Below are 23,532 nucleotides of genomic sequence, written 5' to 3'. Positions count from 1 at the left end.
TCTGGCTATGCCCTTATCAGCTGAAGGTGTAACACACATGGAAGCAGTGCTATCAAAGCTCCCACGGGAATTAATCTATTGATATCCATAGTTAATTGCAAGGTGGGCCTTTTCCTACAGTTCATCATCTCCTTTCAGTTACTGCATCATGCCAGTTTATTCATATTTTCAATGTACAATAGCTGTACAATAGTACCAATACACGGAAGTGCTACCCAGAGGTCTCAGATAATGACGTTTAAAGTGATTTACATTTTTGAAATAATTTGGCACTAGCGCAGAGATCAAAACACTAAACCTGACTACTGTCAAAAAGTCAAATGGGCCAAGCAAACTTCATTGTTCAAGCTGAGAAGCCTGCAGGAAGAAAAAAAATCTAAATAAGCTGAACAGAATAAAATGAGAAGAAAATTATAGTCTTGAGTCAAACTGCAATTACATTAGTTTTTATCCTAGATATGTCCTCGGAACACCTCCTGATAATGATGTGTTATTACGAGGACAGAAAAGGATGTCTTAAAAAAAAAAAATTGTATTCTTATAGCGTCAGTTAAAAGAATGCAAGGTGAAAATAATTCCCATCCTGCTTAGAAGTTCACATAACATGACCAATAATCCTTTACATGTTTTATTTTGAAAACAAAGCAGTCCAAAAGGAAGATTGTTTTTTAATATTAAGACTGTATTCCGTGCAGATAATCCATAGTAAATACATTGCATTAAAAGACAGTTAAAGTGCCTTTAGTCCCTCAAAATAGTCCAACTGTGCTGTAAATTCAAGTATGTGGAAAGTAGGCCTTTAGTTATTAAGAGAATATTTTTTGATCTGGGTCCTGCTCCCGTTGATGTCAAAAATGGGGGGAGGTTAGCCCCCAACTTTCATAGGAGCAGAACCAACCTCGCGTTAGTCTCCGATAAACCCTGTGCTGTGTTTTCCCAACTGCTGAACGCAGACGAGTGGCCAAGGAGCAGATACGTGATGTCATTCTCTGCCTGATGACAGGCAGCTGCCTCACGCCCGAACGACACGCTCAGCAGTTGCCACAGACTGCCAGGGCACGGTGCTTGGAAAGACAAATGAGGAGCGGTAGCAGTTGTGTTTTGCATCCTCTTTTAACCAGCTGAGCAACGGACTGAGCACAGCTAACAGCCCCAGCCCGTTTTATAGCTATAAAATATACAGGTCGATATACATGTACATTACGCAGTCTGCTTTGCAAAAAGCCCAAATGCTGGGTTCATCAAAATCCAGAGGAAAACCTCAGCATGTGGCTGGAGAAGTCACATGATTAAAAGCAAAATCAAACTCTTCTTATGTTGTAGTCGCCATCATCACGTTCTTGCTTCGGCACTCGAGACTAGCAAGATTAACCGGCATCTTGAAGTCAGAGTTACGCAGATAAGAAAGGAGTATTGATCCTGACGCATTTGACTTGGTGCAGCCAGCATTATACTTGCACCCAGACTCTCCTATTCTCTTCAACATTAAAGCAGTACTTGGTGGTGGTAAAGACATTTTTCTCTTTCTTCTAGGCATCAGCAACATTACCATTGGGTTTTCCAGAATTTAACAGACAACCTCTTCCACTACAAAGCCATGTGCAAAGATATTCAGAAAAGATTGCTCCCTGCTGACTCGCGACCTTCCCAGATGTGAACTTCAAGTGCCCAGAGCTAGACCTCATGTCGAAAGGTAGGACAGAATATTTATTTTTGTTCTCCTCCTTGAGACACAGCATATAAGTGTGCCTGGCTTCTCCAGGCTAGGCAGTGGGAGATGCTGGTTGAATCCTTCAGCTCAGAGCACGCACATGACTACGGGCAGTAACTTCTCCATCTACTCTACCACAAGGTCTTAGAGATGATGAATTGGAGCTGTTAACGCTCTACCTGACAATACCCCAAGCCATATTCCTCAGCAGAAGGTAGACCAAACATCTGTTGCACAGCTACAGAATACAGAATAGCCTAGTTTGGTTTGTTTCTTTCCTTAAAGGAAAAAAAAAAAAAAAAAAGCCTTTTTGACTCCAGGCACTCAGAACTTGGCATCTGCCCTGAAGTATAGGTGTTTTACGTATCTCAGCTGTTTCTGTGCTATGGCACTTGGATGCTGTTAATCTCCACCCGAGTATCTGATCCTCTTCTGAATCCTTCTAAAATCCTGGCTGCAGTAATGCACCAGTGATTTATACAGCTCAATCGCACTCTATTTAAAGTCTGTTTTCTTTTAAATTCGCAGCATTTCAGAACTCTTGGATGTTACCTGGCATTTCTAGGGGTTGTAGGGGCAGTAGAAACAAGGCCATTATTTGAAAAGAGTTAAATCCAGAGAAAATTCCTTACCAGCTCATAACTATTTCAAAGGAGATCAGATCCTGGGCAAAAACTAGATGACAGCATCCCTTTGAATTCTTTCTACTTCAGGGGAACAGGGGAAAAAACAACCTTCCAGTTGAAAGCTTTATTTGGGAATAAAGTTTATCTTCAAAATAAGTCTAAAGAGAGACTGTCTGGGCCATAACAACTTGGCACGACTCAGTCTGACTTACCCTGTTTGAGCATTTTGGTGCCTTTATGCCATAATAAGATGCAGCAAAAGTCTCCCTAGTGGCTATGTATGAGAAAGTATAATCTGGGGTCTAAATGCCACAAAGCATCCATATTTATCTTTAATGGCTATATAAATTCAGCAGATGAGAAGGAAAACATTAATTAGACAGACCCTGCCTTTGGCAGTAATCACCACCAGTGACAGCTGAACCAGCCAGTGGATAAAATATGCACCAAACATGATTATCAGAATAAATAACTGAGGATCAAGGGAAAATTTAAAAAAAAAAAAAGGAAAAAAAGCCCCATACAACCAACACCTTTTTTGGTGGGGGAGAGAAAACTTTACCTTACACTGGACTCTGGACTCTTTTTTCATATAAGCTTTCCTCAGTTTAGGGCCCAATCCTGCAGCTGCTGTCTGTGGAAGTAGCGTGGAGTATTTCTGCAGATTAGTCTTCAATTCTGATTGCACAGAAGGAGTAGAAAACCCTGAGAGGTCTAGTGTCAAAACCCTTAGTTAGGGTCAGATTCTGGAATCATTATATACGTACAAATCCAGATCAGGGGCCTATCACAGACTTAATAAAATTTAAAAAAAAAATTATTTTGACTGAGTAGGCTCTAAAAACTATGATGTTAACAAGGTGATTTTTAGATTTTTAATGGTATCGAGGCGTGTATGCCTTCACTCCTTATTTATGTGAAATGCCCATGAATGAGCTTGGATTTCTTCAGGATTTAGCCTGTGGGAGGACACTGCCTTTGCTAGTGCTCTGTCCCCATCCTCTTCCATCAAAACCTACTTTGTTCCTGCTGGATTTTGAAGGAATCTAAGATTTTTTTTCACACTCTGTCTCCTTTGGGGTAAGGGTCATAATTAGTAATTTAGCAAACTAATTAGGGCCAAAAAGTGCATCAGAGCCGTTGGCTCACAAACATCCTGAAGGTGAATCCTCCGCAGGGTTTCGTCCTTAAAATAGATCAGGATTCCCCTTCTCTGGAGCAGGGGGTGGAAGCTGTTGCTTTGAAGGGAGAGGAGGGCATGGAGTTGAAGCCATGGTGGTGGAAGACCAACTGCAGGATGAAAAGACAAGGGCACAAGGCTTCTCGGCCATGAAGACAAAATTAAATGTTGCCCACCCCAAAAGAAGGCGAAGGGGAGAGCGGAGAAAGGGACAGAGCTGGGGGAGAGGGAATGGGAGAGGGGAGGTGAGCCCCCGAGAGCCAACCTTACCTCTCCTGGGCCACTGACAGCATCTACCCCCATCCACCCAGCCTCCCTCTGGAGAGGGAAAGAGGCAACCAGCCCGCCTTTCCTGAGTGCAGGCAGAGCCAGCGTGCAGCAAAAATCAACAGTTTTGCTGTCCCCAAGAGCCTGCTGCTTGAGGCAACTGCGTATTTTGCCTGTACCAAGATTTGCCCCTTTGCTTTGCTGCCCCTATTAAGACTCCTGGTAGAGGAGAGACGAGGTCAGCCACACGCAGTAGGGGAAAAACCCAACCACAAAACAAAAAACCCAAGCCAACCCAAAACTTTGACTGCGCTTCTTTCTACCGCCACATCCAGGGCTTCAGTGCTGGGCTGCAGGCAGAGTCCAATGTCGCAACTGACTGCTGCCACTGCGGGCTCTGCTGTCCCGTGAGGAATCCAGGCGAATCCCAGCCTCACATCGCCCTGACTCATTCTTTTCAAATGCTCCATTGGGTCTTTTTCCTCTACTTGCTCTTTCTTTTCCAAGAGGGGAAAGACTTTGCAATAGAATAACAGAAGACTCCAACACTTGAGACATGGGAGGTTCGAGACGCAGGGGGAGAAGCGCTCAGCACTGTTCTGCTTCGACAAAGCCCTCCTTCTCCTGGCTGGCCGGCTCCACCTCTGAGTACGTTGCATGGTTGGTGTGATTTCGGAATTTCATGGCAGGCCAGTGATGTGGCCTTCGCTGTGGACAGAAACAAAGATCCATCAGAAGCTATGACAGAGCCTTTCACGCCAAGCCTGCAGGGAAATTGGAAACTTGGTCCTGAAACAAACACAATGCTGTCTTTGTGAAAGTTTGACTTTTTATTAATAAAAAGAAATTTTTAAAAATTGCTTCATGCTTAAAAGAGTTCATTACAATGCATCGATCTCACTGAGCTGACCCACTAATAAGGTTAAAATGGGGAGCGGGAAGGAAATGGAAATTTTAAGTGACATCTCACATCAGCCTCAGAACAAGGGTGGCCTGCGCAGCCGAGGACGGCCACAGGCTTCCCGTGCAACCACATACATGTCAACCTCTCTGTCTGCAAAATGGGGACAAGTGCATTGCCCCTTCTCAGCCGGATGTAGATAAATGCATCAAACATTGCCAAGTGCTCAGGTACTAAACTGGTAGAGGCCATGTAGATCAATTCTCTGAAGCCTGTCTCAGCAAACAGGACAGATGGAGGAAAGACAAGTGCTCTAGGAAAAAGCCAGCGAGTGATAAGGAAAGGCTGAGGGCTAAGTGTTGCTCACTCCCTCCGCAGCAGCTCCTATGCCAGGATTCAGCCCACTTCTGACTGCCTCGGGATCCTACACCAAGCGGTCTTCTGGCTTTTAACAGCAGATGGAGATTGTTGGACCCCCTATCTTTCTGAGAATTAAAATCTCCATTTAGAACATTCACACCACCACTTACACAGTAGCTGATGGCATGACATCTATCAGTAAAGTCTGACAATTTTAGTCAACAAAATCCAGCTGGGCAATTCAAAAGGCAGCGATCTCAATTATGTCATAGCTCCAACTGAGCCCTCCAACCAGGCTGCGTGTCGACTGCTCATGCAAGCAGGTGGAAGAATCTAACGTTGCATGGGGGAAAAAAAAAGGCAATGTGTGAAAGGGAGCATGTGAAAGGGAGCAAAATAAAACAGTGTGGGAGGGAGAGAGCCTAAGTTTAAAACATCATCAACTGGAGGTTGGGAGATTAGCTGTGACTGTAGGACCATGAAAAGAAAGTCAGATATGAACTCTATCAAAGTTCCTCTCTCCTGTTCTCTTTGCTCCCTGCTCTCCTCTAGAAGGTTAGGATTTGTGTTGATAGCAGAGGAAGAGAAAACCAGCCAGGGATAAGGTTCTCCACTCACTTCAATGAAGAACAGGGCAGCGTTGGAGGTGGGGTGGCTGTTGATGTAAATTCCAGCAAGGATAATAGCTGCGATGAGCAACACAGCCAGAACGATCCCCACGATAGTACCTGTGTGAATCGGGGCGCCTGCTTTCTTGGAAGGAAGGCTGCTTCCCACACCTGCAGAAAAGGATTCAATTGAGTCTTGAACTGTGCTAAGACCTCGGTAAAAGAAAGGAGAGAAAAGAAAAGCAAGGCAAGACCTTTCAGAGCTCTGCACGTACGACTGAGCGACTTAGCCTGCTACTGTCAGGCTCAGCAAGAGGGGAAGATGCACCAGAGAGTTGTCTGAGCTCCAGCATCCCTTTCGGATGATAGCGGTAGCTGGTTTGAGAGAAGATTAAACCACCACCATGCAGTAACCCCCCGTCCAATCCATATTCTTTATATATTGGCTGCTCACTCTGATAGAAAGCCATTAGCCATATGCTGAGTGGGGTCCTCAGTGTGTCTTAGCCACAGCCCTCCAGCTTGCCCTCGGTCCTCGGCTATGAATATGCAATTGCACAGAGCTACAGAGGGTGTATGTGGCATATATTAACAGTGACATTACCAGCCATTTGGGGAGCAATTTGGCCGAAACTGGGAAGAGCGTGCATTTCAAAGGCCCCGTGCCTGCAAAGGAACTGAGTCTGCACCCAGTTTAGCCAGTTTAACTTCCCTGAGCTGCTTTCAGGTAAGAGGGATGGGCTTGTAGTTTGCATACAACTGCAGTCCTTACAAACCTGACATCAGGCAAAGAGGGCTCGGATCCTTCCCATACTCTGAAATTAGTAAGAGCATTACAGCAACAGTTTGGTTCCCTGCCCCTGGGGCTACCGAACAAACTGGGACTGAGAACAAACTGGGACTGGGATTCATGGGAACAGAGATGAAAAAGGCAGAGCTGGGCTAAGGACACTTTTTAAATTTGGATTTTACACTGCTCTTTGGCACAGCTGGGGAAATTCAAAAGAAAAAAAAAGGACTTTGTGTCTATGCAAAAACTGCAAAGAAAGGGAATTACACAGAAAGAGAAAAACTCATCATCTTAGTTTGCACAGCAGGACTAAGTGGGAAAAGCAGACAAACAGCATCAGGGTAAAACAGATTGATCCCGACTCTCACTTTTCACTACCTGAATGATATTAATCAGGGTAAGGACAATAGGAGTCTTATCTCGATTACATCCCTCCAATCTCAGTTTCACCTGTCCACTCCGCTGACTGATCGCAACTCCCCGGTGCATTTGATTTCAGTGTAACATGTTTTCACTCGGAACGACTGTGAGCAGGCAGAGAGAAGATTAAGGGCTTACCTTCACTTCCTGCATACTGATTGAGCTTCGTATCATCTAAAAGAAGAAAACAAAGGCAAAAAAATAAAGTTAGGAGCCTGCTATGATATTCTGCATGCTTCCCACCCACTTTCATCCCTCTGTAACGGGGCTGCTGACAGAACACACCTCTTGCATGGCATGTCCGTGGCCAGTGACAGTTTTAAACCTCTGAGTTGGGTGGAAGAGGAAGGCACCCAGAACACAACAACAGTGAAAGCATATGGTTTATGGTTTGTGGTCTTCCTTCACAAAGGTGGCACCTAGAGCACAAACATCTGAGGAAACTAGTCTTTAAATATGCTCAGTGTGGAAAACAGAACAATAAGTGAATGCTGGATGGGGCCCCAGCCCTTGTGGGTGTCTGTGTTCAGACTATGGCATTTGCAGCACTACACTGCTAATACATCCCAATTAAATCAATGGGATGGTACGCTGTAGATGTCTTCCATGGGGGCCCAGAATCCAATTCCATTCTTCATCTCATTCTGGAAGAACCAGGATATATTGTCCAAGGCTTGGACGTCTTGATGGTCTTCACATGATCACCCTCGTGAGTCCAGCTGAAATCCTGATCCAGAATTCTTACTGCTTGGCTTACGCGTTTGCTAGCTGCAGCGCTGACACATGACCAGCGAGTCAGACACGTTCACAAACATCTCCATGAGCAGAGCCAGCGAGCTGGGCTGGCTGGGGAGGATGCAGAGGGGTGGGTCCACTCCTTTGCTTTGCTTGTTCCTTTGCTGTGCTTCTCCAGATAAAGTTCGCTGCCTGATGCAGCTGGCTGTTTGTTTCCTTCCAAGATTACAAATTAACTTCATGCTTGACTATATCACAGAAAGCCTCTTGTTCTTTTTCCAAGAATTGGCGATGAGTTGGAAAATAATCTCAGTGGTGGTGCTACACTCCCCCTTCCTTTAATTGCTCCTTTCAAAGTCAACTCTGTCAGCCAGGCGCTCCGTTCCTCCCCCCAACTCCTTCCCATTGCTGAAGGACAATTACTAATGTTCCTTTCTATTTATTCCAATTAGCAGTTTGCGTTAGGGACTATTAAGCAGCAAAATTGAAGTGATACCTGCCGCTAGGATCTGAGGAGCCAGCCCTGTGTTAATAGGATTATCAAGCTTTAGAACATGGGTGTCTCGAGGGAAACTCGGGTCCTTATGTGGAGCTTTCCTATGCTGGAACGAACACCATTCCCAAGCAGAGGGCAATCACAAGCCTGTGCTGTGTTATTGCCAGTCTGAGAGTACTGGCAGCCCTGAGCCACCAGCTAGGACCACGCACATTAAAAGCATGAGCCCCTATATACGGTATTAACCTCTGTTATGATGCTGGGGAGTCTGTCCACCAGGGACTAGTTGCTCGTTGACCTTCACAAATGCGTAAAAAGGCTGCGATGCAACAGTAAAACTCTTCCCACCGGAGGGTTTCATCTCTCCCCTTACCACATCGCTCTGAGTCTCACCTCTCAGGCTGCCCTTCCTTCTCCTTTCCACTGCCTCCTGTACTCACCCCTGCCCTTGTGCTTCAAAGACAGGTTTGTTATTGTATTTATTTGGATATGAATTGGTTTTATGAGGCATCAGAGTGAAAGAACTCTCCAGGGATAAGCATCGAGGATGGGGTGTCCCTGCTGCAGCTGCTCACCCCACCTGCCCCTACCTTCTGTAGTGAGGCTGTCAATGAAGAGCGAGGACGTGGAGGTGGCGACGTCCTCATCCAGCGGTGAGAAAGAGCTGTCAGGAGGCGCTGAATAGTGGTCGCCTTCTGCTAAATCCTCGCAGGTCTTCTCATCTGACTGGAAAGAAAATGAAGAACAGCCACTTTTCCTAGCTCTCTTCCACCAAGAGTGCCAGGGAGGCAGTGGTGAGGACTGTGCTTCCCAGGCTTAGGGCTGCCGAGCCCTTGGGGTTCAAACACTGGAGTGGAAGCAGGGGACATGGTCCAGAAATGCCAGAAGAAGTAAAGGGTGTGGGGGGGTGACCTGGAGGTTGGAGAAGAGGAGGAAAAGTTTGGGAACCACTTAAGTAGGACAAATGACAATGATCTGGCAAGGTCCTACAGTCTGACCTTCCTGCATCACTGAACGACCTTACATAGGTCCTGTGACCTCCTTTTCCCTCATTCAACCCTCGGTTAACAGGGAACAAAGCTGAGTTTTCAGTGGGGGGGAAAAAAACCCAACAAAAAAACCCAAAGCAGAACCAGATGTTTCGTTAGAGCTGATCTTTCTGAGACAAAGAAACTAGTTCATCCAATGTGGAGATAATTGTGCTAACAAGGACAAAAAAAAACCCCACAAGGACTAATTTCTTCATGCTTGAGAGTAAGGAAGAGTCATGCTTCAGAAAGTGAAGGAAAAAATATCCCAGTGTACTCAAATTGCACCATTTGGTAACTTACAGAGGTCTCTGCATCTTTACTGAACATCCAGCACCGACCAGCACAGAAACAAGACACCAGCAAGGGAAAGACGGGTAACGCTGGATTAGATGGACCATCTTTTAACTATCCCGATAGAGACATCCTCTGATAAGTGGATCAGTGGTCCTGCTGTAATGGGAAAGGGATATCTAAAGGGATATTCAGTCTGTTCCAGAACAGCATGGGCCAAGTGGCGCCGAGAGTGAATTTTTCGAGCTGGGATACGGCCATTGTTTTTTCTGTAGTTCAGCATCATTCCTAGCAGAGGACCTAAGAGAAGTGATTCTTCTCTCAGTCTCACCTTCTGGCCACAGCCGTAGGACAGCCACTCCTCACGGTATCGGTCAAAGCCGCTGGAACATCTGCGGAGAAAAGCAGTATTAACCTGTGGCAGATGAATTCCTGAGAGACACAGCAAGAATAATGCTAATTTGCCCGCTCTAAGTGGGTGGCATTGCTAATGATTTCTAAGCTGCCTAAGAGTCCCAAATGCTGCCCCGATGGGCGCTGTGTACAGATACTTGGACAAACAAATATCTGAGGACTGGAAAGAGTGTATACAAGTTGGTCTCCAAAGACATGGGGTTTCCAGTACAGCTGTGCTGGAAGGACCCAAATGTTCCTATTCACAGAGGAAAAGGTCAACACCGCTTCTCCAAGGGAAACGGAGAAGCAGAGAAATAGGAAAAATATATAGACTGAGTTTGAATTTCCATTCCCTGGACTCTGTGCCAGGGCAAGGCCATGATCTCCATGAGGGGTTTTTTTTCCAGCAACATCTGCACAGGAAAAACACATTAAAGAAATTACAAACAGCATCAGGAAAGCACCAGCTAGAGAAATCTCTACAGAAACAGAGGGAATGAAATAGCACTCTGACCTTTGGAAAGTCTCCGAGGACTACCAAAATATGAATCAGCTCATACAAGCACTAATTTACCCAACTACCAACCACTAAAAGAGGAGAAGCCACAAAACTCCAGGTCCTGCTGAGTCACTGAGATCTTTGCTTAAAGTACAGTTCCTGCAACGATTACAGGCTCGGCAAAAGCAAAACTACAAACTCCGCTGTCCAGAAGAGAGCTAAGAGGACTCGGGTTAAATCACTGAGCTGGACTCAGGATACAAGTTCAAACCCTGGAAGCCACCCTACCAACTTCCTTAGGAAAGATCATGTTGGCTTTGCAAAACCAACGTGGTTGAAAGCCAACAAGATAGCGGTAGGCTTGCTCTAGCCTGCAGTTTCCGCCACGCCTGCCATTTGTACTTTCCATTTGTAACCTAAGCTCTTCAGGACCGAGCTGCCGATACGCAGTTACGGCTGCAGGGAACACGGCTTTTAGCCAACACATCAAGAAGTCACCATACTATAAGTGATAAGAGCAAACATCAGCAACTTGGATTTTGGAAGATCGGGTTTCCAAACACTGTGAATTTGGAATAAGAAGAATGACGAAGTCCTTGAACCCTGGGGTTTCAGCCCAAACAAGATCCAGACTAAGCCACTGTATCCTGGGCTTGGTTCTGCTACCAAAGCCGCATCTGGTTTCATGCATCTCTCTCAGCTGCGAGAACATAATATTCTCTGATCTGAAGCCACCACTGAGCAACTGTCACTGAAAAATTATGTTCCCCGTCTCAGGTTGTATTCCAGCCCACTGAAAGGCAGTGAATCAACGCTGATTTATAGGGTTGCTTTGCTGATGTCTCAGGATCTTTCCCTGTCCCAGCTGCCCTGCTCATACCTTGCTGAAATTGCTGCGTGTAAGGAAAGGGTGCAAGTCTTGAGCGTAGCGAGAGAAGGGCTACAGAAAGGAGGAGGGAAGGTGTCCTGCGAGCGATGCCGGGGCGAGCCAAGGCTGCTCTTGCAGGAGGGGGCTGGGAAGGGGGCCAGCCAGCGTGCCTTCCTGGGAGAGCCAGGCATTTCCCAAGCGCGGCTGTCCCCGTGCCGCGTGTGAGGATCTGTGTTACTGGGTCCTCTCCCCTGCCGCTAGCTCTAAATAAATATTTCAGCAAAATCTCATTAAACTCTCTCGTGCTCCGTATCGCGCTGCTTGAGCTGAAGGAGAGCACGGAGCAGGACTGCTGCACGGCTGGGACTGCAGCGGGGCCAGCCCCGTCCCCCCAGATCCTCCATTTACCCCCAAAAAAGCAGCAAGTGTCCCCCATCCTCATTGTGTCTCAAAGAGGGCCTGTCCCCCATAGCTGGGGGGCTGATGAGCATCCCCAGCTCCGTGACCTACCTGCTGTCCTTCAGACTTGAGCGTGTCCCAGCCTCCCTGCCCTGCACTTCTGTCTGAAATCACAGCCTAAGTCAGGACAAGTTTTCCCCCATGTTTAAGCTCACTGAAAAAAAATGTGAGTCTTGCTTCTGGTCTCAACTTGTTCCAGCTGCTGCAGCCAAACATTAGGACCAAGAACCCCAGCCTTGGGAAATGTCTCCTTGCAATGGCTTGTAACCAGAGATCAGATCACCTCTTAACCATGGCTATGAGATTATAAGAGCAGCACCCTAACTAAACCAAAAAGCAACAACAACAACAAAAAACACAACAAAAAAAGGAAAATAATAATAAAAAAACAGCAACACTGATACAGGCATCAGACCTGGAGTTGCACTTGCCCTCCCAGCTATATAAACATTAACAAGAGAAGAGGTGGGAAGGAAACTCATCCCAGCTACCTCTGCAGGACATGACACCAGCTGCAGTTGAAGGTCAGCTCCGAGGTCACACACATTTCACAGCTCTGATGCTGGAGACAAGCTGTAAGAGAGAGAGGAGAGACGTACCAGCGATACGCCAGCATCTGCACGGGCACGAGGGAGCAAGTGCTGAAAGCTGGTGGCATGGGTAGAACCAGCATCAGCGGATGAGTCTCTAGCCCAGCCTCTCTCTGCAACGGACCCGCAGGACAAGGCAGCACCTTCCTAGCAGGATTGGACTCCCAGTCCATCTGTAAACATCTTCCCATTCTGTTTAGCTGGGAATTAAAACACATCTGAGACTTATGCCATTTCTTATTGTACAGAGGGTGTTTCTCAGAAGGAAGGAAGCAATACAAAGTTTAACCTTCTGTTGCTATGTCCATACTAAGTAGTTCTGCAGGAATATCTCCACACTGGAGAGGACCAGCTGCTTGGAGAGTACCATCATTTGCTTGTCACCCTGTCTAAAAAAGATGGCCAAGAGGGCTTGTCTGCAAAAAAAGTCAAGGAAACCAGCAGTTTTAACAAGCCCCTCGGGAGTCCCTGACAGCCCGCAATGGCAGAGCCAAGAGCTGATCCGGTGCTGTGAAATACCAAGTGATGAACGCAGAACACGAGACGTTCACGTCCTGCATCAGTGCACAGGATCCTGAGAGGCAGCAGCATCCCCATCCCACCTGGGATGCCTGGCACACCTCCATCCCGACCCAGGCACTCCATCACTTCTCCATCCATGGGCTCCCTGTTCTGCCCCTCGCACTTGAGCAAACTCAGCACTGCTGCGAGCCCAGACCCGGGCTGCCCAGGCTTTTCTGGTGTCCTCCAGTCCTGATCTCTTCCGCTTCCATCCTGAGCTTTTCCCGAGCAGACTGCCATGCGGAGGCAGTGAGCAAGCAAAGACCTCTGGAGAAGAGGCAGAGGCTAACCCAGTTCATCCACTTCTGACCCGAATAAGGCTAAAAATGAAACCCCCAGAAGAAAAAGTGGAGTCTAGTTCTCTCTAGCTCTGTGGCTCCTCTGAAGATACTGCTCTCCACTACCCTAGCTGCTGTGGAAAAACAAAATAGCAAGTCTTAAGCAGAAAAAAAATTATTGCAGAATGCTTATTTATGATCTGCTTTGCAGTAACCCTGCCTGCTGTTAAAATTGTCATAAAATACCCTGGGGAGACCATTTAAATGCATAACCTTGGTATCTTCGTGACAGATTTACTCTCCGCTCTGTATTTACGGACTGCGTGACAACTTTCCCTCGTGCGCATGTGTCCTTGTATCTGAACACTAAAAATGTATCTGTTTAACAGGATCCTTAAGAAATTTCATCTGAGTGTGGAGGCGAAGAAAATGTCTTGTAGACAGACCTGAAGTGAACCAATGTCCAGCAAAATTAGCTGCAGCTTATGGAGCAAAGAGAAGGAATTTCAGCAGCTGGACAGGCGGGAAGAGCTGTCAGTACAGGAAATAAGGAATCAAAGTACTGGGGCAAGAGGGGATCTGCTGGTGAGCAACAAGAGCCATCGACTCAGCTGCGCACAAGGAAGGTGCTGGCAGAGCAGCACGGAGCGCAGCTTGGGACCACAGCATATCGCTCCCAGGGACATCGTGGCTGGCACCACTGCTCTCGTCACTTAGTTGGGGAGTGCTGAGCAAATCAGGTAAGGTGTAATTGCCTGCAGATCCCTCCTTTGTCAGCTTCTCCCATGCCAGCTGAGCTTTGCTGCATCCCAGGCTCCCGTCTCAGCTACGGCGCAGCCAGGCTGGCACGTGTGTGGGATTTGCTGTTGGCTGAGGTTGACTCTGAGCTGATAAATCCACACAGGGCTGTACACATGAGACGTTCAGCGACAGCCACACACAGACCTTCTCACAAAGGCAGAACGACTGGGGAACCCCAGAGCAGGGGCGAGCTGTGCCCTGGCCGATAGCCCACCCTCCCTCCACGGCTCCGGTGCACAGTAGGATCCCAGCCATCGGGTGATGGATGGCAGCCACACACCCTTCCAGTACCCATTGAACCTTCCTCCTCCAGCCTTGGCTTCCCCTTTGTCTGTAAATAGGAGGTTGCTGTAGTTGCTGGGTGAAACTACGGGAGGGAAACACGCTCCGGGGCACCACGCCAGCCTGTCCGACTTACTGGGCAGTGGGGTGAACTCCACAGCTGACATGTTGGTGATCTTGCTGGTTTCCAGCTCCACACGATGATATTCGTAGATGGTCCGACGGCGGGACTCTGAAACACGGAGCCTTGGCTTTAGACTGGGCATAAACCCACCCTGCACACCCTTCCCCATCCTGCAAAGGGGTTTACCCCACGTGTGAATCCCAGCGCACACGGGGAAAGCTTGTGGGGCTGCTGCTGAATCCTGGCTGAAAGGCAAAGGTGGCCCCAAGACTTGGGGTCATTCCTGTGGGAGAGGACAGCGTACGGAGCTGCAGGAGAAGCAGTGCAGGAGGTGCTGGGGGCGGGGAGGAGGGGTGTCAGGGCACAGATCTCCTCTTCCCTGTTTTGCTAGGAGGAGCTTGGAGCTCTCTGTCCCCCTCTCCCCGACCAAAGACTCCCGAGATGGATGTGGTCCAGTCCTGCATCGCTCTAAACAAACACAAAGCTGCACAACACATTGCTCGTCAGTGACTCACGGGGCTGCGAGCCTCCCCCGTGTGCAGCGCTCGCCCGGAGCTCCGCACCGCTCCCCAGGCTCCCGCTCTGCAGCCTCCTTCCCCCCAAAGCCTCTTCCTTCCCCCATCTCCCTCATGCCTTGCCCCTTCCTTCTCTCTCCCCTTCATCCCGGGGGGCCAGAGGGGTCTATCCTGGATTCAGGCTTCTCCCAAATTTTCTCCCAGCCTCTGCCGCTAATTCACGTGGTGACACCAGCCAAGATGCTTCTCTGGCTTTGTGCCCCTGCAAGGATAATCAGACCTGTCCTTCCACCATGGCTGTGGCTCCTCGCTGCTCTGCTCCACACTTGGAGACCAGCAGATGAGCAGGACAACATGCTTGCCCCTCCTACCTCCTCCTCTCCTTCCCTTCAAGACTTGTTTCTTCACCTCATTAGGTTTTTTCGTACCCAGTTCCTGCATTTCTTCTCCACCCGCTTCCCCTCACACCCCCAGGGCAGGCAGGAGGTACAGGCAGGAGTCTGCAAGCCCATGGGGATGGAGGGCACCAGCCTGGCAAGGGGCCGGCTGGCAGGGCGGGGAGGGAGGCACCATCCAGCCTGGCCGAGGTTTTTACACAAACTGTTGTGAACGGGTAATAAATGAGGGCCAGATGGCAGGCTCCATAAATAACGAGGAAAAGCAACCGCGCCGCGTGCAGCACGGGGAGGCAGGAGCGAGGTTGGGTTCCTCATGACAAGAGGGGATGGGAGAGGCTGGAAGAGCTCACGGGGTGAGCTCACCCCATGCCTGCAGTTCACGGCACACGTGGAATAAGCGTGCGGACATGTATGTAGTCATCCCCATGTCCGGCCAACAGAGGTGCAGATCCCAGCCCTGCCCGCAGCAGCCATGCTACGCATCCAAGGACAGCCCAGAGCAGCAGTGGTGCGGCTTGTAGGCTCCCCTAAACCCCCATGCCTATAGGAACGAAGCAGCCAGCACCCCCCAAGCCTCTCGTCCATCTGCGACAGTCTCATTTGCAACCGTTCTTCCCCTCCTCCTCATCAGCTGGAAATCAGGAAAGCGATAGCTTGGCTGCTCGCAGCGATTCTGAACACACTGGGCGAGAAGCACGAAGCCCTTTTGCCTGCAGCACATTGCCAAAGCACGCAGCGTTCGCGGGCTGGGGCCGCGCTGACCCGCAGCGGCCACCCAGAGCACAAGGCTGCGCGATGGTCTTGGCCACGGAGAGATGCACCCCGAGAGAGATACACCCCGAGGGAGAGGCACCAGGGGACGTGGGACATGAGGGGCATCCGTGCAGCCGAGCCCTGACACATCCTCACACTCCTTTGCTCCCCGCCATGGATCCAAGCAGTGCATCCTCCTGTCTTGAAGTGCCCAAAGATGAGGACGTCTCACCTCTCCTTCCCCATCTGCCCCCTCTCCCATCCACGATGCCAGCAGAGCCTCCCAAGGGATGGATCAGCCGCTCCCCTGCCCCAGCAGCCGCCTCCCCCAATTCCTCAAGCGCAGCGACTCACCAGGCACATCGGGAGATGGGTTGAGGATCATGAAGGCATCAGAGAGGCCAGCTTTCACGGGGTGCTGGGTGGCACTGATCTGTAGGACCGGCACAGGGATCTGCAGCCAGGGAGAGAGGGCGTGATGGACCCCAGCCCTGCCCAGGCTCCTGGTGCTGCTGCAGAGCTCTCCAGTGCTTTGGTGGCACTGGGAATGCCCAGACCCAGCATGTGAACAGTTATAATACCAGATCTCCTCCCAGACCCACAGGGATCCCCCACAGGGACCCTCCTGCTGTGCCTTCCCCAGCAGAAACATCCCTCACCTCCTTGTACCCAAAGACGATTCTCCCGGTGCTGTGCAGGGCCACCTGGAAGGTGAAGCTGCCCATGTCCTCCTTTCCCTGAAGATAGACCTTGTCCCACTGCACCACAAAAACTGTCCCTGGAGGATAGACCAGAGCGGATCAGTCCTCTCATCTCTCCTCACCGCACCTCTCAACAGCCTGACCGGTCCTCTCCTGCCGGTGAAGCTCCAAGTCATCTCATCCCCCAATCCCCAGCACATCACTGAGCAGACCCACGAACAAACCCCTGCCAAACATCCCAGCCGCCCCTACCCAAAGCACCCCCGGGTGCTGAACAGCCCCTGCTGCCCTGGGCTCCCCTTCCCCACACCCTCACCTGCCTCTGGCCCCTCCGTTTGCTCCAGAGAGCTGAGCTTTGCCCAGTTTTACAAGGAAGGAGCGGGCAGCCGTGCTGCCTGCTGCTCCACACGTATGGCAGCTGCCGTGGCTTGCACGGGCGCCGGCCGCAGCAGGGCTCACCGTTGTCCAAGTACTGGACGGTGGAGTTGCGGGAGTAGCTGGGGTTGAAGTTGGCCATGAGGGGTGCGACGTACTGCGTGGCCGTGAGCATCCGGTGGATGACGTCCCCCATGAAGAGAAAACCTGAGCAAGCAGAGGAGGGTGAAGCAGCGCATGCTCCCCTCCACCGCCCCGGGACGCTCGCTCTGTCTTTCTGACCTCCCACCACCCCGCCCCTGCTCACCCATCCCTTTTTTTACCCCCAGCTTGGCTTTCCTCCAAGCCTGTGTGACCCCCCCCTGCATCCCCTCAACTGCTGCAGAAACCGAGGCACCAGGAGCACCCCAGTCCCTGAGCACCGGCAGCAGGGCAGGGGTTAGACTTGGGGTGGAGGGAGAAAGCTAGAAGGGCTGCAGCCCCTTCTCTGTCCGAGCTTCCCGGGCTCTGGGACGTGGGGGGACGTTAAGAGCCAGCCCCAGAACTGTGTCCAACCCTCCCACCACGGGAATGCCCGTCCCATCCCGACTCACCGCCCGTCGCTATCGTGACCTGCCGCAGGAGGTGGCCGTAGAAGGGGAAGTCAAAGGAGAGGACGATTCTCTGCAGGAGGGAGCCGGGGTGAGAACTGCGTTCAGCCCTTGGAAAAACGCCTGCTGGGGATGCGGGGGGACGGGCCCGTGCCCACCGGCACCCGCTCTGCCCTGGCTTGGAGCAAGCTCCCGGGGCCAGTGCATGGAGGGGTGGGAGAGGGATGGGAGCAGGAGTCCTGTGGGTACCCGGTCCCCACATCTCATCCCCTTCAGCCCTGGACTGGGGCTGGGGGAGACCAAACGCTTCCCAAGCCTTGGTCTCTACCAGGCTGTCACAGGGACGTGGGGGGGCTGCTGCTGCCCCAGGAGAGGTGCCACCGGCAGGAAATCCCTGCTGGGAGAGGAGACCCGGGGACACCCTCGGCTGCAGAACAGCCCCGTGGGCTCACCGAGGCCTGCCGGTGCGTGTTGGAGAGGATCCCGTGGATCTTCACTTGGCTCCTGTTGGCCGCTGCCATGTCCACCCACAGCCCCCTCAGGCGGGCATCCCCCGGCCCGTAGATCCGCGACACGTAGTAGCTGTGGTTGTCCTCCTGCAGCCGGGGAGGGACAGGGTGACAGGGGACAGTGTTACCCAGCTTGCTCCGTAGAGATGGAAACCCCAACCACGGCTCACAGCAGCCGGGACAGCCAGCGGGAGGCCGACCCCCATCTCGGCACAAAGCAGCAATAAGAGCAGCACAGAAAAACCCTGTGCGAAGCCAGCAAAGGATGCTGAGCAGTTGGAGAAGGTGCAGAGGAGACCCACGAGACCGATGGAGTGCAGAGAGGACGGGCTGGCTGGCTGGCTGGCGATGTGACTCACGAGAGACTTCAGCAGATGCAACCTTTCCGGGAAGAAACTATCCTGCTCTAGAGCCAGCGGCTGGAAGTTACGGCTAAAGTGACCGCTAGAAGTGAAGCAAACAACTGGAGACGTGGAAGCCCAGAGGAAATGATTAACCTTGGAACAGGCAGCTCAGGGAAGGCAGCCGAGCCGCTGCAGCCAGCCGAGCGGGAGCGAGGGGCTGAGGATGGGGGACGTGGCGGGGGAGCGGGGCTCTGCGGGGCACGGGCTGCTCTCCTGGATGACATCCCTGGAGCGTGGGATGGGGCATGGTCCTGCGTGAGCGGTCAGATCCCTTTGCTATTCTCACACAGAGCAAGGAGAGGGACCCTGGGCATCAACCCCCAGCCTTCCCAAGCCGCCAGCAGCACCCCAGGCTCCCCGAGCCTCCTCTCCCTGGCAGACCGGAGCGTGGACCACGCGGCAGCTCTGCCAAGAGCCATCTCAAACTGACCAGGGATCTATTGAAGGACGCACATCCCGGCTGGGGACCTGCACGTGGCTCTGTGGCAGCTCCTTGGGGACACTGGCAGAGCGAGTGATTTCCCGGGATGCAGCCAGCGCTGCATAGCCCGGGCCCTGGCCACGCTGGCCCACCGTGCCTCTCCGACGGGCTCCGGCGTGCGGCCGGCCGGGGACACGGCTGGGAGCTGTCGCACGTCGGGGGAGGCCGGTTCACACCGGGGGGAAGACGGGAAGCATCTTAATTTTCCTTGGGAAAGTGCCGCTCTGCTGCTCCATGCCAGCGCCTGGCGTGCCGCCACGCTCGCCACTTGTCCCCAGCCGCTACGCTTCTGCCGCTCAGCCCCTTCTGAGCCCCGGCCCCCCCTCGCCCCCAGCATCTTCCCCCCAGACCCCCTGCCTGTGGCTCCCCCCGCCCCAACTGACGCCGGGACCTGCTCCCAGACCCGCTCCCGCACACGAGTCCGGATGCCGGAGGCAGGGAAGGACCCACCAGCCCAGGATTTAACAGGTTGGAGGGGGTAAAAAAAGAGAAAGCAAAGCCCCCTCGCTTGGAACAGCCCTGTGCTATTCCCCAGAGAGGTATTGCAGGTCTGCGGAAGTTGTAACGAATAAAGTGCTATTAGAAAAATCCTGTAACATGTAATTTTTTCTGCTTCAGCAAAGTTCAGGGAAAGCCATTGCACTCTGCCTGCTGTGTAAGTCCTGCCTGCAAGGAAAGCTTTCCTAGCTCTCAGCAATTATAGCCCCTTCCCTCTCCCGGAGCTCGGAGGGACTGCTGCAGCCCAGAGTCCTCCCTTCCCTACGGATGGGGAAACTGAGGCACAGGGAAGGCTGTGTCAGTACCTGCTGCACCCCAGCACACACCGCCGATGCAAAGGCTTTGGAAGCCCCTGGGTCGCAGGGACAGGCCAGCTCTGGGTGACAAATGACAAAACCTCCCGTGCCCTTGTCCCCCCCTGTGCCTTCCCAATGTGTTCCCAATAAACCGGGGGGAAATAAGCAGGGCCGGCAGCGCGGAGGAGCTGGCTGCCGAGCTCCTGACCTCATCGCTGACTCATTAGGATGTCCTAGTCCGTCACCTTGCTTTGGGTACAGCAGGAATTAGGGGAGGTTTTGGACACACAACCAAGCGGAGAGCGCAGCTGCCGTGGGGCAGAGCTCAGGGAGGGACAGCGGCGATGCCCAGCATCACATCCCTCTTCATCCTTTGGGTCCAGAGCTGCCCCTCTGCACCCCAAACCTGGAACATTTTTGGGGGAAAGAGGGGAAACCCCTCCAGACCCCAGGCTGGCACCTCCTGAGGTAGGATCACACCTTCTGCGGGTCAGACATGGCAAGATACAGCGACGTGCAGGGGAGCAGCGTCCCTGACCTTGAACACGGCTCCGCTCCCAGGGGGGACGCTCCTCGCCCCCGACACTGCCGAGCCCCAGGAAATTGCTGCCTTTTCCTCCTGGGAACCACAAGCACCATTGCACCCTCCCTGTGGCTCCCCAGCATCTCCAAATGCCTTGGTGGCCATTGGTGGTTTTGGGCTGGTTTGGGGGTTTTTTTAAACACTTCCACACCAGGGACTTTTCTGGCTCCTGGCCCCTCTCCGTCCCCGATGGTCAACAAGCAAGGCCAAGCTGGAGCTCGAGCAGAGTGGAAACAGCCACAGCTGTTCCTCCCCTGCACGCCATGCCACGGGGGCACTAATTCCACCAAATCACAACCAGCTGCCGGCAAAAACGCCAGGACAAGTCACCACAGCCAGCGCATCCTCCACCAGAAACCACCCTCAGCCATCCCCATCCCCATCCCCATCCCCATGTCAGAGCTGGGCAAACTCCCCCAGCTGCCAAGGGACCCACAGCCCCGCCACAAATAACCAGGAGCTAATTGAGGGCGGGTAATTAGGCACACCCGGGATGTGAGAAATGAGTGAGATCTCCCAGGAGGTGACACTGCTGCTGCAGGAGTTTGTTAGCAGTGGTGCAGGCCTTCCCCAGCCGGAGACCCCCGCTTCCCGCACAACCCCCTCGCCCCGGCACGGCCTCAAGCCCGCTCAGCACCGATAACCTCGGCAGCATCATCCCCGCTGCACACGTGGCATCGCGGCAAGCGAAGCATCCCCGGGCTGGCCCTGGCGTGCCCCTGGGACCTGGCAGGGCTCACGGGCAGGGATGGCCGCAGGGCTCGGCGCAATCCCCAGGGCACGGCTGCCTCTGCACTGGGCTGTAATTACCCTCCGGGCTGCTGGGATCCGGCCCCACACATTAAACCAGAGCCAGCATCTCCACCAGCTCCCTGCCCAGCCTGGAAATAGCTCTCGGCGGTCAGGCGCCAGCCGGATCCTGCCTTGGGGCAGGCGGAGGGCAGCCGGCAGCAGCAGCCGGGGCCCCGACTCACCACGATCCGCGTCTCGTTGGCCGGCAGCGTGTCGATGGCCAGGCTGCCCCCCACCAGGTCCTGGCTGATGCGGGTCCCCTCGGACCCCGGCGAGGTCTCCCGAGCTCTCCGCCGCCCTTCGCCTGCCGCTGGGCTCCCGGGAGGGCGTCCTGGGGGGGCACAGGGATGGGTCAGTGGGGTCCCACACGGGGAGGGCACCTACCTGCGGGCTGGGATCAGCCCTCTCCCCCAGCAAGGCAGCTTCTGCTTAGGTGACACGAGTTTGGGGGGGGTCTCAGCCCTGATAAGCAGCATCACCGTGATGACAGAGACACAGGGAAGGGCTTCTCGGGTCAGGGATGGCCATGGGGTGCAGGGACGGGTGACAGACACCCAAGGCCAGGGAAGGAGAGCTGGGATGGAGGGGTGAAAGGAGGCAAAACACCTACAAACCCCCCCCGGCTCTGCACGCTCCCCGCACACGCCAGCACACGGGGAGGAGCACGAGGCCCCAGGGATGGGGAAGATGCGGCTTCAGCAATGAGGCACCAGCGTGGCCATGTCCTTGATGTCCCCAGCCATCGGTCCCCTCCTCCGGGCTGGTTTGGGGTCTGGGTGCCAGGGCAGACTCCAAGCATCCATCTCCAAAAGAAACATGTCCCTTGTCCCCTCCTGCCGCGTCTCTCCCTGCCCGGCTCCAGCCCTGGGGAGGGAGCGGAGGCCAGAAACACGGCACAGTGTCGGAGCCAGGGGATGAAAAAGCCATTTGGGACCAAATCTGCAGAGATTCATGAGATTTCCCAGCAGCTCGGCACGGGCGGAGGCGGTGCGGACGGCACACGCTCGCCCACGGGCAGCGACAGAGCCAGGACGTCTGTCCCCAGCGAGTGGGACAGCAAAAACACCCGGCGGGGCCACAGGCTGCTCCCCTCGCTCTTGGGAGAGGGCTCCCGCCTTCAGCCCGGGGCCCCCTGGGGAGAGGGAGCTAATTGCTGCCTAACGAGCTCCTGGTCCCCTCCTGAGCTGTCCCCAGGGCTGGTTTCTGTCCCCAGTGCCTTCGGGAGGGGAAACTGAGGCAGGGGGGAGCGGGGCTGAGCTGGCAGGAGCAGGCAGCCGGCTGGATGCACCCCACTGCCGACGGACAGGGAAAGGGGCTCTGCGGTTGGGGGTCACGCTCACCTTCCCGGGGGGCACGGGGGGGCCCCAGCCCCTCGCTGCTGCTGGGAGGTTTGAGGTGCCCCAGGGAGCAGAGCCTGTCCCGCGGGCAGGGCTCTAACGAGTCCCCTCACGTCCCCAAAATCTCGCCGGACGGCTGCACCCACAGCCAGGCCAGCACCAGCTGTGCCACCGGGCGCCCTGGGTGGGGGAATCCTGGGTGGGGGCACGCCGGCAGCGGGGCTGCAGCCCCCCTCCACCCCAGGGCTGCCTCGCACGGCTGGGGGGGGGGGGGGGGGCCGGGCACCCCATGGTGCCAGCGCCTTCGCCGCGGAGATGCCAGGGCTGCGGGGGGACGTGGGGCGGGGAGGGGGACCCCCACGGCAGGTCCCACGCCGCAGGCGGCCGCTATGGGTGCGGCCGGCTGCGGGGTGCAGCGTGACACGCACCTGCACGCCCAGGGGGGCACGAAGACACCCCCAAAGCGCAGCCCGCTCCGGGCAGCGCGGCAGCAGAGGGGCACACGGACGGCCTCGGGCGAGGCGCGACGCATCCCGCTGCCCACGGCCACGCGGGACCGCGGACGCAGCAACCCCCGGCGGGGCCCGGGCAGACGCACCGGCCCCCGGGGCCGTGCACGGCGCTGCGCACCCGGGACCCCCCGTGGCCCCGCACTCCCGGGCCCCCCCGCCCCGAGCTGGCCCGCCGCCCCCCGGCCGCGCTCCCCGGCCCCCCTACCTGCGCCCCGCGGGCCCGGCGCGCCCAGCGCCCCGCGCAGCAGGCAGAGCAGGATCAGGCCCCCCCAGAGCATGGTGGGGCGGCGGGCCCCGCTCGGCTCCGGCTCTGCTGGGGGGGGCGGGGGGGGGGCTCAGCGCCCCGCCATGGGCCGGCACCCCCGGGGAGCCGCGCACGGAGCCGGAGCGGGAGCGGGAGCCGGAGCCCGGGCGGGAACCGGGGGTGGGGCCGGGGGTGGGGCCGGGGTGGGGCCGGAGCCGGCGGCAGGACACCCCCCCGCCCCCGCGCCCGGGAGGGCTCGGGGCAGCCGCC

General features: G+C 54.1%; 1 protein-coding gene and 1 long non-coding RNA gene across 5 annotated transcripts in view; one reads left to right on the top strand and one right to left on the bottom strand.

Moving 5' to 3' along the window:
* LOC140662583 (uncharacterized) overlaps positions 1-4,603 on the top strand; it is a 28,343-nt gene extending 23,740 nt beyond the window's left edge. For 3 of the 4 annotated variants that reach the window (XR_012046129.1, XR_012046126.1, XR_012046128.1), the window contains 2 exons: positions 1,534-1,693; positions 4,120-4,603. This is a non-coding gene — a long non-coding RNA (uncharacterized lncRNA). The remainder of the gene's footprint in view (positions 1-1,533; positions 1,694-4,119) is intronic. The other variant, XR_012046127.1, reaches the window with a different exon arrangement.
* PLXDC1 (plexin domain containing 1) lies at positions 216-23,425 on the bottom strand. The gene is made up of 14 exons (XM_072886117.1): positions 23,224-23,425; positions 21,352-21,500; positions 18,059-18,202; positions 17,610-17,679; positions 17,101-17,223; positions 16,600-16,718; positions 16,295-16,394; positions 14,287-14,382; positions 12,130-12,211; positions 9,748-9,808; positions 8,685-8,820; positions 7,002-7,037; positions 5,664-5,824; positions 216-4,492 (listed from the first exon to the last, which is right to left on the bottom strand). Exons 1-14 carry the CDS (start codon positions 23,294-23,296, stop codon positions 4,373-4,375), a joined length of 1,470 nt encoding a protein of 489 aa, XP_072742218.1. The 5' UTR covers positions 23,297-23,425; the 3' UTR covers positions 216-4,372.
* Positions 23,426-23,532: the final 107 nt, after the last annotated feature.

The sequence above is a fragment of the Ciconia boyciana genome, chromosome 22, assembly GCF_034638445.1.
Source record: "Ciconia boyciana chromosome 22, ASM3463844v1, whole genome shotgun sequence".
Classification (NCBI taxonomy): Eukaryota; Metazoa; Chordata; class Aves; order Ciconiiformes; family Ciconiidae; genus Ciconia; species Ciconia boyciana.
Note: the sequence above shows the minus strand (reverse complement) of the source record. Positions and strands in the feature narration are given on the sequence as shown.